Raw genomic sequence first — 22052 nt, forward strand, 5'->3', positions numbered from 1 at the left:
AGGGGAATTAAGGTGGGAGAAAAGAAGTTAAATTAATTTTGTTACTTTGGAGATGATAAATTTCCTATAAATCAATATTGCTCAGCTAAAAATAAAAAGCTCCTTTTGCATAAGAAAGCTTAGGTTCATCAAAAAATACTGTTGACCTCAGGGAATATATTGACTTAAGTATCTTGCACATACTTTTTTTTTTAGATTTCCAAAGCTGAATTTGGTACTGGGCTTTAACTTGTGTACATGACAACTTACGTAAGTGGTAGAGGATAATTTAGAGAATGCAAGCAAGCATTCTTAATGGTGGGTGTACATTGTCATTCTTCAGTGCTTGCTTTTAGATTACTTTTGAGGCTACTTTTGGATCTTATTTTTTCACTATCAACTAATTTTTATGCATACCAGCACAGTAATTGTATAACATTTTTCTTTACTGCAATAAATTTCTTCTGTACTAAAATGCACTATAAAGTAATGATGTTTCTTATGTGCCTTCTAGGAGCATTTATTCCTGGAGTTCCTGTGCAGCCAGTGGTTTTACGTTATCCAAACAAACTGGTAAGTTCAGCTTGCAGTAAATATGGGGCATTTTCTTCTAAATACATTGGCACTTCTGTAATCTTTCAGGTTAGATAATTAGCTTTAGAAATTTGGAAAGCATTAATAAATGCTTATTGGCTAAGTATGTATTCCATAACCCTCTAGCAATATAAATAGTCTTAACTGAGACAGTTCAAATGTTTCTGCTTTTATTAGGTTACTCCTTTAAAACACTGCTCTGAAAGTTATTCAGGTCATTACAAGTAGCACTGTACAACTGACAAGACAAATGTCAATTTCTGTCTAGGATCTGTGTTCCCATGCGCTCCCTGTTGCTGCAGTGTGTGCTGGAGAGTTTTCTTACTATCATTTATTAATATCATTTATCAAGATGCTTCTGCACCTCCTGCCTGTGGCGGTGTTAGTCACAAATTAACGCAACTAGCTAAATGATAATAATGTGTTGGGGACCTCAGCACCTTTATAAGGTGTCTTGTTGTCCATGTTTTAATGTTCTATACACTAGGCTAAGGAATGCAAGACACCAGCTAATTTGGAGTAGTCCTTCAATATAAACCAGATTCATGTAAATTATACATGTGAATTAGTGTTTGTTTACAATATCTAAACAAAATAATTGTTACAAATGCTTGTAAAGATAAACAAATGAAGGCAAGGCTCACTCGCTCCACCTCATGATCCACCCTATGGGAAAGCACAGAAGTGGGTTTTTTGTTTGTTTTATTATTCAGTTTACCTGTTGTAGATGCTTTCCTGTCCTATTGCAGCCAGAATCCTGTCTGTCTACATTCCTTGGTTAACTAGAAGATGCTTCCTAGTGAACTTTGTTAGCTTTTATACTTGAAGTTTCTTTTTGAGACCTCTGGAGCTATTTTCGGGTCCAGTCTGTCCCCTTCTAAAATAGAAGTTTAGGGGAGGACAGGAGGAGTGTCAGAAGTAAAATAAGGACTACCTTGTCTCTTTGTTGATGCACGTCACATCAGAAGGTCTCATGTCGTCTCTCCCTGACTAGCCCATTAACCATGCCTCGATCTAAGGAAGGATTTTGTTTCCTCTTGGTACCTGAGTGCTTATGATTTAAAGTGTTTCCATCCATTGTTCTTTCTGTCAATTTACAGGTGGATGTAAAACATGCCTGAATAAAAAATAAAAGAATCTAAGCAAAGATAATATGCATAGACCACCACTTGCTCTTGACTGAGACAAGGTGTGATGGCCGTCAACTAGCTTGCAGTAACAAACGCAAAAATTATCTTTGTGGATGCTGTGACAAGTATAGCAGCCTGTTATGCTTGCATAGTATTAAGTGCACTGTAGTACGTTGTCTGGGACTTTTAATTACATAATTCTTTTATTTTCAAGAAAAAAGATTACTTTCCAAAAATATTTTTAAACCTTTATTGCACTGCCAGTTTAAATTGCAAGTATGCACAGGCCTTATGTCATACTTAATATACCTTGTTACTTTTGGTTAATAGCAGGCGTATTTATAGCGATATCAAACAGTATAAAGCTATCAAACGTTCATCTGCAAATATCTTCAAAAATCCATTTTCATAGTGAAATGTCATTATTGCCTGTATTACATAATATGCAACGTTTGTAAACTAGTATTAAAAATTCCTGATACTCTATTAACAGGAATTATGAGCTTTTCACATTGAGGTAAAACAATGTAAATTTATGATCATCATGAGTTTTCATAACTTTTTAATATTACTATGAAATGTCATAAAAGAAACGGTGAATATTTATATAGATATCCATCAGAGTTGGCCTGAATCTGTGTATGGAATTTTACAGCAATTGGAAGTATTAGGAAAAAGTAAAACACTTAAGTTTTCACGCTTTACAGTGTCATTTAACCTCCTACAATCTACTTCCACTAAGCATTAAGGGTTTGGCGGCACAATTGCTATTATTGCTTAAATTTTAGATTAGCTTGCAGGCTGCAGAAGAGTTGCAGCAAAGTTAGAATGAGGAGAGGAAGGAGGAATATGATGTGATACATGAAGGTGAGATTTATTTTGTTTAGGATGCAGTTAGGAGTTAGGTAGCAAGTAAGAACAACAGAGTAGGGAGAGAACTGTTTTTCATACAGTACGACACCATTTCTAGCAAACTTTGGCTTCCTGTTTGTTACCTTGTTTGACACATATTAGAATTTAAGGTTTAGGAGGGAATTCCTTAAGATCTTCGCTTAGCCAGTGAATTCCAGATATGCATTGTGTGCAGTCACCCCACTACTTTTAGCTTGAACTGCCTGTTCTGTTCTACCTTCAGAATTCCTAGTTTCACAGTACAGATGAGAGCAGTCTTGGACTTGAGTGCAGCTGGCTGGTTTTGGGAGGCTTTTGGAGATCAGAGCCTGGGGTGAATGTAGTAGGTGTATGCATTCTTAGTTTACCTAGTTCTTGAATACAGTACAAGGAAATAAAATACTGCAGCGGACTGACATGTGGCAAAAAAAAATTATGTAAATTTAGTTCTCTTCTAGGAAGTAAATCTAGTTCTGATTGTCATGAAGAACTCTTTCTAGTCAGGGTTGCCCACTGAATACCTTTATTCAGATTTGTGATTGTTTGCAGTAGGTGATGCCTCTGTCCTCTGTTGATGTTTCTTTAGGAGTAATACATTAGTATGTTGCTCTTCTTGATGCATCAGCAGAAGAAAATTGTAAGGCTTAAAATGTTTAGACTTCAAATTCAGAATTTGCTTCTGTTGATCTAGTTTTGTAGTGTTTTACCTGTTGGATGCTCAACAGCTATTTACCTATATTCTAATTAAAAGTGCTCTAATGTCTCCATCCACAAGTTCTACAGCAGTCCTTTTTGCAATTAATTTTTGCACTAATTTTCTTTGTGTATACAGCTCTTCCTTCATTTGAATTAGAAAATTCAAAGTCAGAGTGCTGGTAATTACGAAAGGCTAGATACCAGTTTAAATATCACAGAGCCATTTAAAATGTATTTTTATGTCCAAGTGTCTCCTACAGGTAACTATGCTATTTGATAAGAGGTTTGGCAGCATCTCTTGTGCAGCTTTGGTGTATCAGGGTTGATTGAGCATGTAAAAACAGTCAGTCTGCTGTCTGAAGCTTGGCATGATTCTCAGTACCTTCTTGTGTCAAATACAAATTGTGTGGAAGATGTACTTCCACACAATTCAAAGGATTCATTATCTAGATGTGAAAGTTTTGAAGTGTACTCAGAATGCCATCAAAGTGAATGCTGTCCATAAGCATAAGCTGGAAGCTGTGGTTAAATATAAAAGGTGTTTAAACTAGGTATGGAAAATACCACTTCCCATCTTCTACTTGCTGTTTTTATCATAAAAATGTGGTTTATGCTAGCAGGAGTCTCCTACAAAATAGGTCTGCCTCTTGCAGAACAACAGAATCCTGTGTTCTGCTCTGTGGCATTTATAGTCCCTGCTGCATCCTGATCTTCTCGATGAGAAAAAAAAATCATGCACGTCTCCTGTGACATTCACGTTGGGAATTTCTTGCAGGATTGTGGATAGCTACGTGGCTTATTTGAGTTTGTCTTGCCATCTAGCCAGCACAATGTCTGGATTCTGAAAATACCTATTCACTGTGCAATGTTCCATTGCCCAGGCAAGAGACCTTTATAGGACTCACTACTTTGTCTCCTCCTACACTGTTGCTCTTCAGAGAGCTGAGCTGGATATGTGTAGTGCTGTGGTGGTGTTCTATATGGCAGATCTAGTCTCTGATCAGAGAATTTATCAGCTATCTACACTGCAGTGGTCAAGGTTTGTAAATGAATGTTCCTTGTGAAAAAAAAAAAAACATTAAAAACTTGATGACCTTTACTGTCGTATTCCTTCTTGTCACCTGTTACATACTTGTTTCCAGGTCTCTGTTCCCTTTTTGCTATTTGCACCTTGTTCACTTCTTTCACCGCTATTTGTCCTCTCATAGTGTTTTACACACTGTTCATCTAAGCCACCTAAAAGTGCTGCTGGTCTTGCCAAGAGTAAACTGGTGGGTTTAGATGTCTTAATGTACCTTTTGATTCTTGGATCAGGTGGGTGGTTGTATGCTGTCTGTGAGCAAAGGCAACTGGAAAAATACTGGTTTGAGGTAAGACTGGTTTGAGGTCTTGTCCTACTGCGTCATGTCAGTTGAGCAGACTTCCTTTGTCACCTCCACAGGTCCCAAACACTTCAGAAGTGTTACAGGGTGTTCGTATCTACTGCTGGGAGGTCCCAATAAAACGCAGAGACACTTGAGGGACACAGTGTCAAGCAGGATGGGTTATGAAAATACACATGGGCTATGCATATCAAGGAATATCAGCTTATAGTAAATAACTTTGTTTTCTTAAGCTAACAGCATTTGAAGAATCCCTGAATCTTTAAATGTTGTATGAATATAGATATTCTGTGTTTAAGAGCTGGTTACTGGGTAGTTCCTAGCTGCATAAAAGGTAGGCCAATTCCTGTCAAGGCTAAGAACTTTTACAAAGAAGGCACTGAAGTTTCCATTAAAACCTTTTAGTCATATGTCATCAGTTATATAATCTATAATGTAACAGAAGTTTAAAGTACAATAATTAATTGCAACTGTCATGCTTCTTTTTTTAGGATACAATCACATGGACGTGGCAAGGGCCAGGAGCGTAAGTGGTTTGTGTTTTATTGCTTATGTAATGATTGCTTTACTTCATTAGTTTTTATTTACATATATTATAGGTTTATATAGTCAAGTAGTAATTGCTGGTTATTGGATTATTCTGTGGGATTAATTTGTCTTCTATCTATTATTCCCTAATTATGATAATATTCACTTGAAGGAATCCAAGTATAAGCAGTGTAATTCTGCTGCTGTGATTTTGGTGGTTTGCAGCATGGATGATTTTTTTTGCCAAGTACCTCAGGTAAAACAACTTGCTTCTGCTCTACGTATTTTATTGCCTGCAAATCAGTTTGCTGTGCTTCTGTATAAAATTTGTATGGTTATTGTTTGAAATTGGTCTAGTCCCATGGAAACAGTCAACCTACTCAGGGAATTTGGAGATACTGTTTCCATTATCTTGCCTGAATGCATTCATTCCTTTCTTTTTAAACAAAATGTTATTCTAGAGGTTTCTTAGCAAATTCATGTAATGTAAAATACTAAATGAAACAGTTCTTGCCTGTTTAAAAAAAATTATTTTTTAGCATTATTTTCATGTTGGGGTTGGAGTAGAAGTTCTAAAATGTTTAGATGAAGACCAAAACAAGAAATTTTGAACCCTAAGTAAAGGGGAGTTCTTGTTTTCTGGAGTTAATGGTTTACCACTACCTGCCTCCTATTGTTCTGAACGTCCCATCTGAGATCCTATCTTTTAGTAGTAATGAGGAAACCATTGGGATTAGCCAAGATTCAAGTAATTCAGAATTTTGACAATTAATTTTGGACCTTCAGATGGACTAGGAACCAGGCCTAATTAAGGGCATGTCTAGATTTGGAGACTTGAAATCATTGGTCACTCTTAATGGTTCAGCTTTCAGTTAAATTGTCCTGTTGGAAGTAGATAAATCTATGATAGTGTCTAAAGTAAGCAGGTACTGCAGCATTTACTGCATGCAGGGATTTCTGTTCTCTCCATGTGAGTTCCTACCTCTTCCCTTGCATTTGCACTGCAGTTCATCTAGCAAATTAACTGAGCCAGAGGGGAGAAAGGTGGGTAGCTTACTTCCAGCTTAGCGCCCTACCCAAGGAGTCAAAGCACATAGGAGGAAGAAGGAGGAAGGAACTTGTAGGTGTGTTGCCTCAGATGACTTTAATGTGTACAAAACCCTTATTCGGAAGTGCTGACTTCTGCTAATAAAGTTAAATTAAATTAAAGCTGAATCAGAATCTGAGGCAGCATGTGATGTTATGCAAATTCACTGGGTCGGTTTAAACTACAGCTTGACTTAATTAGGATTAATTCTCCTGAGTGACCTAAAATGTATTTCTAATGTCTTGGCAGAAAATACTGTTAAGACTGATACAGTCTTCGCTTTCTCAGCAAATGTCTCCTCTTCTGCCATAGCATTAGCCAAAACTTAACCTGGAAATGTTGATGTATCCAGGAGTGTTCTGTTTGTTCAAAGCTGATGTAGCCTATAAAATAGATCGAAAACTTTTCACAGGGAAACCACACACTTCCGCTTACAGAAAGTAATATTTTTACTAGTTTGACAGTGTTCAGAGCAATCAACTGACTCTACCTTGAAAACACAGGTTGACTATAGCATACAACTTAATTTTTTTCTCCATCGGACTTGAGTTAGATACAGGTTCTATCAGCTTTTTTAATTGATGTTTATAATTTAAGGTTTAATCTTTGAGGATTACAGAGAGTTGGCAGATAGAAAAGTTTACTTGTAACTTACTGGGTTTAATGCTTTTGGACAAGGGTCTAGAAACCAGACTTTCATGTTTCCTGTCGGTGATATAAACTTCAGACCACGAGTTTCACTGTTCTTGTTCCTTTTCTTTGCTTTAATGTGTTGGAAGTTCAGTAGGGAAGAAGGGAAAAAAACCGTGTTGCAGCCCTGAATGACTGTATAGCAAAGTGAGTAGGGTGTTGTTTCTAGGAACTCACTTCATCTGCCTAAGAGGATTTTGACCAGCCCTCCCCTCACAGTGGTTGACTGCTGTAACTACCTAGATACTGTATAAAACGTGGCTACTGACGCTGCTCCCTAATTTAGGTTTGGTAGATCCTTTCCTGGATTTGAATCTTAGTGCTTCCTAAGGTCAAGTTTATTCCAGCGTCTTGTGTCTTAGGCTACTAAAACACAGGTACTGCATTTCATTAACAGACTTTTGAAGGATGATGAACTTTGATTTCAAACCAAGGTAATGATAAAATCTTAGTGGTTATAATTAATCTTGGCAACTCTATGCTGAGTACAGCATTTTCTTGAAACAGACTCTCTTTATACACTTATGCATACATATCTTACTGTATGTATTAGTATCTGTATATTATATTACTGCTTGTCTTCTTGCCTTTGGGGTATATCAAGATGCAATTTCAGTGTAAGCTGCTTTTGTTCCACCTACAGAATGTAACGTGTAGAAGTATTATCAAAGACCTTTTCTGTTAGTTTTGTATCTGAATATGATAACTAAAAGTAGGAACGTTACCTGAAGACTTTGGAGCACAATGTACTACTGTTTCACTACATGTAAATTTTTTCCTCATACTTTTCCCTTTTTTTTTTACCCCCCCTTTTAGGTTAGAAATTCTGTGGCTTACTTTGTGTCAGTTTCACAATTCTGTGGAAATTGAGGTCAGTAAAAGAACCCAGTGTGTTCTGAGCAGTATCAGAATACATACTATTTTACTTAATTGTCCAGTAAATGTTGGTATTCAACCTTTATATGTCAGCACATAAACTGTTGCTATTAACTGTAAAAACAGGTTAAAATACCACTTATAGTTTAGAGAAATGGCTTCTGTATCTGAAAATGTAGCCTAAAAACAGAATAACAAAATACAGTTTTCCATTTGGCTTAAGACTTCACTTTCTTATTCGCTTAAATTGAGTGGATAGATTTCTGACTCTGTTTCAAGAGTCTTTTGTGAACAAATATCTTGTTTTTTAATCACCTGACGGCTATTCCAGCTGGTATATCAAATGTGTATGTTAGATATCCAAGTGTATGAATGCTGATATACAAAGGACTGTCTTCTAGAGAAAAATCATGTAAGTGGTTTCTTATAGGCCAGGTAGGTTATTTAATGTCTGGCTAATTTTTTTTATTAGGCTGCACTGTTCAGAATGTGAAATTGGAAAATGCAAAGAAAATTTAAGTTTATGTACATTCTTAAATTTGTTTTGTGGAAAACACTATGTGATCCTAAGGCTGAAGAATATTGTAGTGAAAATGCAAAAACAGTTAAAACCTTTTCTTTTAAATTGCTGACCTTATGCATTTGACATAGAGTAATTACATTTTTGTGGAGAAGTATGATGTTTAAGGGTGTTATATAGGATATTTGGCAGATGTTCTGCAGTTTTTGCTTATATTTTTTAATAATGAAGTTGCTACTTATCTCTGGCAGGGTAAGTTATTAGGAAGAACTATTATGTATTTACATACACATACATGTTACTATTGTAGCCTATAACATATGCTAATCATAGTATTTATCATTGCTGTGCTCTGTGTTTCCTTATGCTATAACTTATTCTCAGAAATAATGGATGCGCAAAATACTAGCCACTGAACAGTTGTATCTATTGTAGAAATTTGTTGTTTGTGTTATCACTTTAATTGCATGTTTTCAGCTATTAATAGCATATTTTAAAAAATATAATTTGAAATCTTACTTCCAAAACATTGGGCTGTTTTTGCTAGAAGGGCCAGGGAGTGACTGCGTCACATCCTGACTGGCAGGATGCTGAGTTTCTGTAGCACATACAGAACTTGCACAAGGACAAGTTATGATCTTTGGTCAGGTGTTTGTTTTTTTTTTTTTAAAAAAGCTAGTGACTTTCTAAAATACTCCAGCCAACAGAGGGTGGAGGAGCAGGCTGCTTGCAAATAATGAGGCAGAGTACTTGAGAGAGCTACGTGTTGAATCTGTTTTTGTAAGGAAGTGCTATAGACTTAGAAACGTAGAGGAAAAATTAGTTGTTCTGTGTTCAAAGTCATGTTTTTCCCCTGGTCTCCAAAGTTTCTTGGCTTTTATTCCTGCTCTTTCTCAGCCAAAACCAGCACGCTGCTCTGTTCCATCAGCACAGGGATGCTGGCAAGTACCAGCCAGCATTGATATCAGAATTACTGCTGAATATCCAATAACTCAGGGAAGTGTACAGCAAAACAACACAGCTTCAGTACGTTTTTGATTAAATGCTAGCTTTTAAGGCCTAACAGCTAGCAATCAGGATCTGAAGTTTGTTAGCCTGGGCTTCTCCGCATATAATGTATGTTCTGGCATACCATACATGTCATTCAGCATATGTGCTGAGAATCTATGTAGATTTTATAATAGGTTACTGTCTATACTGGCCTGCCCAGCCAGCCAGTCCTCCATTCATTCTGTACTTGGAACTGGCATGCAAGCAATCTTGTGAAGAAACTGTATGTGATCACCTGCACATGTAGTTTGTTTTGGCTCATGTCAGTTTGTTTTGCTGGCCTGTCAGCTTCAGTGTTCATATGTCCATCACGATCTGCAGCAGGTGAGAGTTCTTCTCTTACTTTTGTTAGTGGTGCTGAAATGATCATGCTATTGCTGTCCAGTTAGGCACAGGCATGTAGAACATCTCTGAAGTTGCCTCATTCTAACTTGTCCTGTGTTTGGATTAATGACTTGATAGCAATTTGCAACTCAAAGTCAAAAAATAGAATTGGGCTTGGAAATTGAAGAAACAGCCTTTCTGTCTCTGTTAGCTTTACAGTTTTTGTCCTTTTGTATATTATATCACATCAGGCTGGCATACGTGTTTGTAAACCTAGAAGACAGGAGTGGTATGTTTTCAATTGAAGTGGTACATAAAGGGAAAACTGTAGCAAAACCCAGAATAAATTAAAGATCTGTCCATCACTAAATAATTCCAAGAAATGGTTAGACAATCATCTCATGGCAGCATTTTGGGTACTGCTGATCACACCATTATGTGATTCTGAAAATACAGGTAACTTCATAGTTATTGAGAAGTATTTGCTTAAATGATAAAGCTTATATTTATTCCCCAGTTTTTATTTTCTTTTTTAAAGACCAGTGTGAAATTTCTGGATCATAATTCCAACTTTGTATTACCAATAGATAATTATATGAAATATAACTAAGCTTATCACAAACTTGGTTTCTACTTCAGAAGCTTTCCACAGGATTATGAAGATTTTGTTCTCTTAGTGCATAAATTATCCCATTGCCTTGCACTAAGGGAATTGTCTGTCTGGTGCTGAGCAGGGGTGGGAATCAGTGTGACCCCTTCTTGTTCCTTCTATCTGAGAAGCCAGTTACTTGGCAGAAGTGGGATGTTTTGAGGGTTTTTGTAGGTGAGTCTGGCCATGATCTTGGGGCTTAGATCATATTTCAATGAACACTTAAACACAGCCAAAAGCTGGAAGGTCTTTTAATATAGGCCATCCTATACTGAAAGCTGCCTTTTCTGTTGCAGGTCTCAAGCAGTTCTGGTTTAATTCTCCCCTTTCAGCCTCAACTGTTCCGTGATTCTTTGGCAATCTGTATTTATTCAGAATTTTTCTTTCAATTGAGTATTAATATCCAGTGTCCAGTTTGAAAGAGCTATTTTTCAAAACCTCCAACAACAGAAGATAAAAACACTTCTGATGTGTACATTAAGTGGTCATACATGATTTAAAAATCTGCAGGGGAGCAGTAAATACCTGATGTCCTGAGAATTCAAGTTCTTACTATTTAAGCTGTAGAACAATGTTCATGTAGCAGGTGCTTTTCTCTGTTATCTATGAAGAGCTGAACAATACAGGATATAAGATAAAAGTTTCTGCAAGAAATGCTAATACTTTTAAATAGGTTTAAAATTCTGGTCCTACTTATGAAAGGATGATAAAACTCTATACTCCATGAGGTAAGAAATGACCTTGTTATATGAATTTCTAGAAGTATGATGCATCCTGAAGCATTTAAGAGTTCATTTTTTTTACAGTCCTTTTGTTAATATAATTTTGTAATTAGCAACAAAGTTTATAATCTTTCACCATAGTGCTATAATAAAGATTAAAATGTTAAATATTCTTGGGATAATTCAGTTCTCTGTGTGCAGTTCCTACCCGTGTATATTCCTTCAGAAGAAGAAAGAAAAAATCCAGTGTTATATGCCAATAACGTCAGACGCGTAATGGCAGAGTAAGTATGTTGTAATATAGAATAAAAGTAGGTGTGATTTTAATTTTAGGATCAAGAAAATGTCATGAAATCCAGTCAGTGTAGTTGCCTGCTTGCAAAGAAGCTTGTAGTCTGCAGTAGTGTATACAAAACATTTTATATAGAAGTTGCCTTGCTCTATGAGGAGGCCAGAGAGCCACAAATACAGCAGGGACTGTAGGAGTTGCTTAGTTTTTTTAACGTGTATTCATGTAACAAGCCAGTTCTGCTTGCTGCTGTGGGTATTTAGTCCTCTGGGGAGAAAGATATAGTTAAATCATATGAAAGTTAATGTAACTGAATTTTGTGCTATTGAGGTTGCATTTTAAGCTTGTTGCTTTTTTTAATGAGGTTAAGAATAATTTCATGTATTCATTGTTAGTCTGCGGTTGTTTCAAACGGTAAAGCACAGGAAAGTTGATTTTGCTGGAAACAGAGCACTGATACAATGCAAACAACTGACTGAAGTTGAATGTTAATGTGAGGCCACTTGTCTATAGTGCTTAATAAAGCTAAACATTGAGTACGCAGACCTTCATTCTTGTTTGTTGTATTTTTAATTAACCTCTCTTGTTCGTTCTTTTTTTTTTGTCGTTTAGGTAAATCTTCCATTAGTCAGTAGATGTTCTTTTCAGTATTTACAGAGAACCCTCAGGTCTATGATCATTAACAACTCTTGAATGATTTATGAATCTTTCTACTTCTAATTTTGAAGGAACTTGTGAAATCTTAATTACCTTCATCTAACTTCTCTTCCATTTCTAAGTTACCAGTTTCAAGCAAAGACCAGTTTCTAGACAGAAACTAGTAATTCTTCTCTGGTTTATAAGCAGAACCCAGCTCTGAGTTTCTGTAGAGATGTTGGGCCTATAATATAACAATAGGTTAATATTCAATCCATTGTAAGAAAGGACATTTCTCACAAAATAAAAAAACAAAAGGATCTGTGTGAATCAACCTGTCTTAAAGTTGCAGTGGCCTCAGACTTCTATAGGTAATTAAATGACTTTAAGGCAGTCACCTGGCACTACATAAGTGTTGTCCTCAGGCTTTGGATAGAAGGCTGTGTTATGAAATCTTCATTCTGAACTCCACTCCAGTCAGACAACAGGGATTGTGTGGTATAAGGGAAGTTTTGAAAGACTACAGAAGCTTACAACCAGCATGTTGAAAGCCTCTCCTTCTACCTGTTCATAGGAGAGGGATATTTTCTTCTTGCTTTTGTTTCTCCCTCCAACTTCTGAAGAATTAGGCATTTGGGATAACAGAATTGGGATGCAAGTCTAAAGGGAAGAGTGTCAGAATGGGGGATAGCAAGTATGCTTTGCTTTGACATGAAGGAAGGGCTGCAGGTGCTGTGTTGGTGTAAATCGCAAATAAATGTGTTTGGATGTCAAAATTCGGAAGTTAAAATGCAGATGGGAATAAACCACTGTGCTGACTCCTGGATACTGTGGATTACTGTAGGCCAGTTAAAATACCATCAACATAGCCAAAGCTTATTCACTTCTGACCACTTCCTGATGCTTACTTCTAGTGGCAGTTCTCCAGACTCTCGCAGTTCAATCGTGTGGCTTTTGGGGTACGAGATACCAGCTCAGATGCTGTCAGTCTGTTCCGGAGCTGTAGCAGTTGCAACTCCAGCACCTCAGGGTGCTATTTGGTGCTAGCATTGCACCCTGCATTGCGAATAAAGGAAGGTATTACTGGTTCATCTAGATTTGTCTCCTTTTCTTGAAGATTGAATCGGTGACAGTATACCATTTTGATGTCAAGAGGTCACTTCAGGATCTGTTCAGATGTCTGCTTTCCCCTTCCTCCCCATCATATTTTTCTGGAAGAACAGTCTAATCCTTCTGGATATTTTACAGCAGCAGAGGTGGCAGTCCTAGATAATAATGCATTTGTGAGTCTAAAACTAGTGTTGCGGCAAAACCTTGTGTCTTGCCCCCGATTTCAAGGGGAATTGATAGAACTTGCTGAGTATAGCAATAGATAAAATTTCCACTCCTGACATCTGTATGCCTTCGTTAACAGAAGCTATTCACAAGAAGTTAAGTGTTGAGCAAAGCACTCAACAGGATGTCTGATTCTTATGCTGCTTCTACTTGTTGACTCTATGGAGAACTTTTGGTTTAGCCTTATTTGTTTAGATTTTCTGTGGGCAGCCACAGATCTGAGTAATGGGGGTCTCTAGATGGTGCCTGTTCACTTACATATAAATGGAATATTTGACAAAGGAGATGCTGTCATTCACAGATGTTTGCTTCCTTAGGGCATTAGATTCTTGCAAGGCAGATGAATTTACTTGTCCAAAAAATGAAATCCAAAGTGACCCTAGACTTATGGCTCTCTGGTTTAGGCCAGGGACTTCAAGCTTAACTGTGTTCCTGTGTGTCAGGTTCCCTCAGGCAGCCATAGCAATAACAAAGGAAATACCATTTTTTTAACTGCTGTAGTGTTCTATGTGTCTTTATTGTATTCCTTCCCATCCTTCCATCCAAGGATGACAAGGATTGTATACTTTTGAAGATGCATTCAAGTGTTAACCCACCATTTTTATCATTCATCTTTTTTGCTGCCATATATCATCCATTTGAGTGTCAACACACTGGTTTGCTTTTCTTGGACCATGCTGGGGATGATCATCTCATTGATGTGAACATTGTGATGAGAATTTACTGAGTCTGAATTGCTATTCTGCAAGCACCCCTTCCTGCTGCTTTTCAGGACCTCATTTCACAGACTTTTTTTCTAAACTAAACTGAGTTTGTTTTGGTTAATTCAAATGTAGTATGAGCTGATTTCTTCTTGATTGATGGTGTTTCAGTATTTGTGCACTGATCTGTCACCAAATTCCACACGAATCCAGGTGATACATTTCTATTTTTTTAAAGGACACAACTTGTGTTGTGAGCTTTAAAGCTCACAACTTCTCCAGAGCTTTCAGTTGAGTCTGTGGCTATTTGCTTCCTGGAACGCTAACTTGTAGTGATATCTTTTGTTGCAGTCCTCATCAGAAGGATGAGCAAGATCCAAGACTTAGTGGTTGATAGCTTTACAGCATCCATAAAACCCCGAAGTTTCTTTCTAAAGGGGTTTCTTAATCGCACCTATGCAGTTAGCAGTATTTTAATGTCTGTGATCTTCAACCTTTTTTCACATTGACAGATAGTTATTCAGTAACATTGGGCAAAAAACTAGAATCATGTGTAATCTTGTTACAGCCACTCAGCTCAGTTTCTTCTGTTTTGGGGATTATCTCCATAATCAGAACTGGAATTACTCATGCAGGATAGCCACTGCTGCTGAATAGTTACTCTAGGCTTGTCTTCCTTTGGATCACTTTCGTATTCTGCACAAAAGGTATGTGCAGATTATATTAATCTACTGTTTAAAGTATGGACCCCTGCTTATTTCCTATCAATGTTTTGCTTTTGATTTTCTCATGCAACCTATTTTGTTTGAGTGAGTCTGTCTTGGTCTTTCTGGCCTTATTCTGACTGCTACTCTGTTTAGTCAATATCCAGCTCATTCACAGCATGCTATCAGGAAGTGTGTTTAATTCACTTTCTAAATACGTCAACAGTCTGTGCAGGTTATCTCTAAAATAAATAAAATTTGGTGATACCTTGAGTTTTAATTCACTTCATGTGTTCTTTATTGCCCTAATACAGTTCTGATACCACCGTGTTAGTAAGTCATGCCGTGTAGATACATCTGTTAATTTACTAATTTCAGTACTTTTTCTTCTGTATAGTTTCTAGTTGAGTGTCAAGCTTTCTGGCCTATGTTGTTACTTTTTTTAATCTTCAAAGTATTAACTCATGATTTACTGGAACTACAGTAGTGTTGTAAAATTGCCGGTGTGTAGACTTGAAGCTTCAATCCTAGCTCTTCTAGAATTATTAGGATCAAATCATCTGACCTTGCCATCACAAGCGTTTATTTCTAAAAATTTCTCAGTGATAAAGGAAACATCTGTACCACTGTTAAAACACTGGAAGGTACTTCATTTTATTAAGATATGCAATAAATACATTAGGAAACCATTAAGGTGACATATGATGGCTTTTTTTGCCTCTTGGCAATTTTACTATCCTCAGCTAGTAATAAGTTATGTCACTATATGTATTATGCTTTAGAAAAGTCTTATGCTTCTTAGGTGCATCAGTTGCAACTTTTTCTCTGTCTTTACCTTTCCATATTGTTTTTCTGCATCATAGTTTCTAACTTACTATTACCCATTTAAAGTTTGTTTTGTAGTTGGTTGGTTTGGGATTTTTTTCCCCTAAAAAAAAAATAATTAGTTGTCTCTTTTCATTGTGGGGTTGTAATCTTTTGCCTGTTGAATAGGTTCTTGAACACCTAATTTTCATTAGCACTTTTATTCTGGAAGACATCTGATAGTTGTAATCAAAGTACTGTTTAGGGTATAGAAATATTGCTTTAAAGGAAAAATAGGTACTCTTCCACTCCCATTTTACAAAACAAAATTTGTTAGCTTATTATCTCACTATCCATTAGGACTCAAATATATTTAAAAGGAGTATGTCAGTAGCTCAGCTTCTAGTTAGTTGCGTGTACTTAGCACTATTCATTTTGTACATCGATAAGCCAGTGGTAGCGCAGGCTGTTCATTGTGAAAATCTGCGCAGTAGGCTTTTTGTTCAAGTCTAAAGTAACCTCACCCATAATTACAGATGTAAGCTGCTTAGAAAGTTATACATAGGCCTGTTGGACACTTACTAATGTCAAAATAATTTGTTTTGCTTTAGTTTTTTAGTTTCTCTTACAGACACTATCTTCAAAATAGGGAAGATTATGGTTTAAATGTACAATTTGGAAAAAAATGCAAGGTAAAATATTTCAAGTTTTATGATATTTTTACGCACTTGGCAGATGTTTAGACTGAAACCTGATGGAAATTGGACACCTTCGCCCCTTTGTTTTTCAAAACTGTAAGCACCTCAGAACTGAAGTATTGTCAGCATTTCTGATTTGATTTTTCTGATCTTTCTGGTGTTAGAACTCAGCATTATAACTACACACATGACACTAGCCAGGAGTTTTGAAGTTTCTTTTGTGGCGAGCCCAGAAGGGTAGATTTCCTGTAGAAATACCAAAATCTCATAGTCTGGTTTGCATTTTTTTCAATAATTTGTTTCTCTTCTCCACTTAAACATTTAAAGACATGTTTTTATATTTACGGTAGATGCTCAAATCAAAGTGCAAAGTATTAGACATGGAACTTGAAAACATCTGTCTTCCTTATGTTTTCTCTGTCAAGTCCTTGCCGGGATCAGTATCCCTGTGTTAGGAGCATGTCATACTTAAAGCAGTAACTCTTATCAGCTTGACATAGGAAGATTACTTTTTTGCTTTTGAGAAATTAATCCTTTTTTCCAGCATGCTGGTGAAGGCAAAAGATATTACAGGTAATCATCTGTGTTCATTTCACCTTTTGTCATCTGCTACATAGCCAAAATCAGATTTTTTTTTTTCCATGCAGGCTTTGACAGTATCAGGATGTGATCACTGTATGTGATATAGTAATGCTGGCTGTGGAAGAGTAGCCTTGAGGATGTGGGTTTGCAGTAGATTACTGGTATGTCTCATGGCCGTTTGATGTATTTTCAGTGGCCAATTATATCTAACTCTGGAAAAACTGCTGTGCTTTGTGCCTGTGCTGTCTGAAGTTTTATATGTGATTCTACAGAAGCACTGGTGAGATGCTCAGCATTCAACTTTGAAATTCAAGACTTCTTTTCTCAATTTTATACCATCAAAGTCACAAGGATGAGTGTAAGTGGAATTACTGAAGTCCTGGAGTTAATAAGCTCCATTTATTTAGGTTTCAGGCCATATACAAAAATGGAGATGAGAACTACGTTGTGCACTCTGTTTATTTCTGTGAATGCTATAAGTGTGGCAGTTAGGGAAATGTAATTACTGAACAGGGTTAACTCTATAAAGCTTCTTGCTAAGTTTATTTTCTCAAGGAAGAAATAAAATATTTCAAGTTAAGTAATATTTGGCAACAGTCTGGTTTGAGCTAGATTTTTGAATGCTGACAGCACAAAGACAACCTACTTCATTTTTTACCCCTTGAAGATTTGTAATGTACAAACCTACAAGACCAACAATTACAGAACCCATGTTCTTAACACAAGAGATAAATGCAGCTGTTAGCAGCTTCTTTTTCTGTCTCAGAATTAAACCACCATGAGATACTGTATTCTTGATGTGAACTCCAGACCCTTACAACTAGACCTTCGTTTGCTTGGAGTGTGTCATAAAAGTTGGAGCAGTCCAAGAAGGGAAAAGGGGCTATATATACCCTGGCCTTCCAAAACTAAATGGGTGAAAACTCTTCAGCTTGGGAATGAAAGAAAGAAAAGCAGCGGGGTGGGATAAAGGAAGAGGGTGGGGAAGGGGGGGGAGAAGTGGAGGGTTGTTTTGAAGGTCAGTAAAATCATGAGTATTCTGAAAATACATGGTATAGTTACTTTCCATAGCAGAAGAGATGGAAAACACTCAACGGTAGATCAGCTGAAAGTAAATGGAAATACCCTTTAAAATAGGTACAAAATTGTGGCATTCACTACCAGATGCATAAAATTAATCAGAGCTGAGATATGCCGTTAAAAATTTGGTGTATCAGTGACTCTAAAATACATTGGTACAAATAGTCTCTGGTTCAGGAAGTTCCTATACAGATGACTAGTAAAAACTGGGGTTATTTGTCCACCATATTTTGTATGTCTCTTCCTTAAACATCTGATAGAGAAGTAAAATACCAAATTTGGTACCCTTTTAATGTTTTCAGCACCCTATAAAGGTTATAGCTGATTTGAAGGGTTTTTGTAGAGCAACCTGTGGAATATTTTCTGGACTAGTTCACAGTTCTGCTTATTAACAGTGAAAAATATTTTGAAAATGTTTTTGTTGAAACGTAGGTTCAGAATGTCACAATATTGCCTGTACTATTTTCTCTCACTTTGCAAAATATTACAGCAGTCACATTTTGGTTTATGTTCAGAATTTTGCATGTGTAGTGGATTGGTATGCAGAAAATGAGAAAGTCGTTAATTTATTTTCATATTATGACTGCAGAAGTGTTAGGTGTGAGAAGTCAGGGATATAACAGATACAGCTGTTGTGTGTAAAGACTGTTTGCAGGAAGGCATTTGGGGTTTTGTTTGTGTTTTTGTTTGGTTTTATTTTTTTGGAGCTTCATGTAGCGTTGTATCATGAAAGGTAAATAGCCAGCATTTCAGGGAAGGTAGGGAGAGAAGAAGCCTCAGAGTATGTCAAGCCAGACATGCATGTCTGGCCATATAAAATTGCTGAACATTGAAAAGGCCAGGCTTGCGTTAACTGACTGTGAAAGCAGAGGTAGTATGAAGAAAAAGAGGGAAAAAAAATGCTTCCAAATGAAGATAGGGGAAAAGCTGGCATATTCCTAGTTCATTTAAAACACTAGGCTGTGCTTGCAATGTACACCTCAAATTGAAATGATCTTATTTTTTTCCTAGCAGTTGAACTGAAGTAGAGAAAGATTGCCCCAATGATAACTTGGAATAGTTTGGTAACCATAGCAAATCCTGTGAGTTGCAGCTGCACGCAGCCTTTAAAGTGAACTCTGTAGTATCAGTCTTTATTCGAAGAAATTGAAAAATTCACAAGTCTTAGCACAAATAATGAACTTTATGTTCCCCAGTTTCAGTTTCTTCAATATTCTGAGCTGAAATTAAGGTCCTTTTGTGTTAAACTGCTGGCCTTACACAGCTTGTGATTTATGTTCTGAACTCGAGCCCCCTGAATTCTAATCTGGCCTTGGTTGATTCTGTGACTGAACTTTACTATGAGCAACAGTTGTTTCTTCCCCTTCTTTACTTCTGATCTGTGTAATTCTGAAAGTCTGGATGTATACATAAACATGCTGCTTCAGTTAACTTTGCTTTTTTTTGGAAGTCCAAAGGCTGGAAAATTACCAACAGGTGAGCAAGAGAAGATGTTTTTATCCTTCTGTGCTGTGTACGTGTTGATACTGGGCACACATGCGGGCATTCATTGTAGTGGGAATTCTCCTGTACTGAGCGCACTGTAAGTCTGGCCCAAATACCGTTCCTTCTGTAAGGGGTGCACACAGCTATAAGAAAATGCAGGTTGTATTTTCCCATCACGGTTTGGCTGAGTCTGAAATGATCCCCACTTTTGTTTGGAATTTGTTCTGTATCATAGGTTTGGTTTTGGTTGCTTGTTGTTTGGGGTTTGGATTTGTGTTGGGTTTTTTTGGGTTTTTTTGGGGGGGTGTCATTGGGTGGGTGTTTTTGGGTTTGTTTTTTTTTTTTTTAATTCCTCTTTGGTTAGACTCCTTCAATGTGTTTGGGGACCATTATTTAGGATAAGTTATTTAAATCTGGTATTGGTTCTGGGATGGCAGTCAGTCAGGCTTCTACCCTTCCCCCAGGTTGAGTAGCGTGACCTTTCTTAGTCATCTTTCTTTTGATGTGTTTGAAAAGCTTCTAGCTTCTAGTTTTAACAAGTTATTGTTTCTTGCTTTGGCTTGCCACCTTATGTTTGTTTTAACTTGTCTGTCTTCTCTGTTTGCATTGAGAGAACATGGGTTGTATTTTTTTGTTGTTTTTTAAAAAAAGGTTTTTATTCTAATTGCTACCTTTAATCAGTTGCTGCATCATACTGGATTTTTTTGTCCTTTCAGAATCTTTTTTGATAAGTGTCTTGTTGCTTCTCCTGATTCCCTAATATGGTGTGCTGGCTTCTACCACACATGAACACTTTACCCTTTCAGTTTCATCTTTTAACTTATTTTTAACCAGCTTCCCCTTTTCTGTGTAGTTGCACTATGCTTCAGCTGATCATCTGTAAGTTCCTGTATCTCTTGTGTGTTTTACCTACCAGTGCCTTAAGATCTGATGAAATTTAGTGTAATGTGCCTGGCTGGACAACATCTTTGGTTATTACCACATTCTTTTATTTAAGCTCCTCTGGATGGTACTGCTTTATAGTGTCCTTGCTGCCCTGGGAGATCAGATGCTTCACTGACAGTTGACAAGGAAGTTTGAGGATGATGTAGTACGTACACAGTACTAAAGAAGGGAATAGGAAGTAATCTAAGCAGACAGGGTAGACTCTCCTTTCATCCACCCCTTTTTCTTCTAAGGAAAATTGATTTTGTATTGTATAATACTAATGACTTCATATTGTGTAATACAATGCTATATTGAATACCATAAAACGGAAGTATTGAGAAGACATGCAATTCCTGATCTTTAGTCAGGTGGAACTTTGAAATGGATGTAAATCCCCACAGCATAGGGGAGTTCTCCATCTGGATTTTACGCAACATTCGTTACTACATTAACCATAAGTCTATGGGATGAGATATGGTATCCCAGGAACCTCTTGTCCATTTCATTAAGGTAGTTTACTGATTTGTAAATACTGCTAGGACATTGTTTATAGGAGGAGTAGAGTGATGAAACAGGAACAGATCAAGAAGTGAAAAATTTGGAGGAACTGAATTGAATTGCTTAGGATCACCCATAACAAGGCAATCTAGCCTTCAGCAGTCTGCAGGATTTTAAGATGTCTTTTCTATGTACCTGTATCATCTTGGTTTAGTTGGCTTTTTTCTTTTGCTGCTTTCTGTTTGTTTGTTTCTTCTTGCAAGGGCGAAGATGTTCATCCAGAATCACTATTCTGTATGTCCTTGTTTTATTCATTAGTAGCTTAGAAATAATATCTAATTTTTTAACATATTTAGTACTTTCGAGCTTAAATATCTATTAGTGAGGTGTTATTCCTGAACATTTGACTTTCTTAGCCTTAGAGACAACAGAGATACTCTGATCAGTAGCTTTAATGTTAAGTGCATGTCTTACTAATGTATTAGAGTTCCTGAAGTTTCACAAATTAATTGGTGGATAAAAGAGAACTGGCTTATGTTATTTACATTGGCATTCAAAGGCCTTGTAACGAGATTCTGGGGAGGAAGCTGCTTAACAGAAATTATGTGGTTATTGCATGGTAAGTAACTGCCATTACAGATTAAACTGTCTATAATAAAGCATAGAATTGAATGCAGAGTTTTCATCAAAGCCAAAATGACTGCGGCATGCCACAAGGGTTTGCATCAATCTTGCCATTACTGTATATTAACTTCACAGATGAAAAAGGTGGTTAGTAGTAAAATAGAAAAACCTGTAGAAGAAAAGGATGAAGGTAAGTCAAGAAAAAAAAAATCTGTGAAGACTTAATCAAACTAGAAAAGGCTGCAAAAGGAAATAATGTTCCATACTAATATAAGTAAAATCAAGTATAATGGAAAACGTGGCAGATGAGTAACTCATATGGAGCAGTGCTTGCTTTTAAATTGTCTTATGTTTGTACATGGAATTCTTAAAGGCCTTCTCCAAACTGCAGTATCTTTCTCTCAACTTTGGCATGGCAAATGCGGTGCAATATCAACATTTACTTGAAGTATCTTTTGGTGTTGCTATTGCTGCAGAGCATCAAGTTAGAAGTAAAGCAAAAATGAGTACTTAATTGTTTGGTGTATAAAAACTCGGGTGTATTTTTTCTTCTGCCTTATGTTATACACTT

General features: G+C 36.7%; 1 protein-coding gene across 1 annotated transcript in view; it reads left to right on the forward strand.

Moving 5' to 3' along the window:
* LPCAT1 (lysophosphatidylcholine acyltransferase 1) overlaps positions 1-22052 on the forward strand; it is a 60641-nt gene that overhangs the window by 22154 nt on the left and 16435 nt on the right. Inside the window, exons 6-9 of the mRNA XM_064443222.1 lie at positions 494-552; positions 5164-5198; positions 7794-7848; positions 11320-11402. Of these exons, the coding sequence (XP_064299292.1) occupies positions 494-552; positions 5164-5198; positions 7794-7848; positions 11320-11402 (232 nt within the window). The remainder of the gene's footprint in view (positions 1-493; positions 553-5163; positions 5199-7793; positions 7849-11319; positions 11403-22052) is intronic.

This window comes from Phalacrocorax carbo, chromosome 2 (genome assembly GCF_963921805.1).
Source record: "Phalacrocorax carbo chromosome 2, bPhaCar2.1, whole genome shotgun sequence".
Classification (NCBI taxonomy): Eukaryota; Metazoa; Chordata; class Aves; order Suliformes; family Phalacrocoracidae; genus Phalacrocorax; species Phalacrocorax carbo.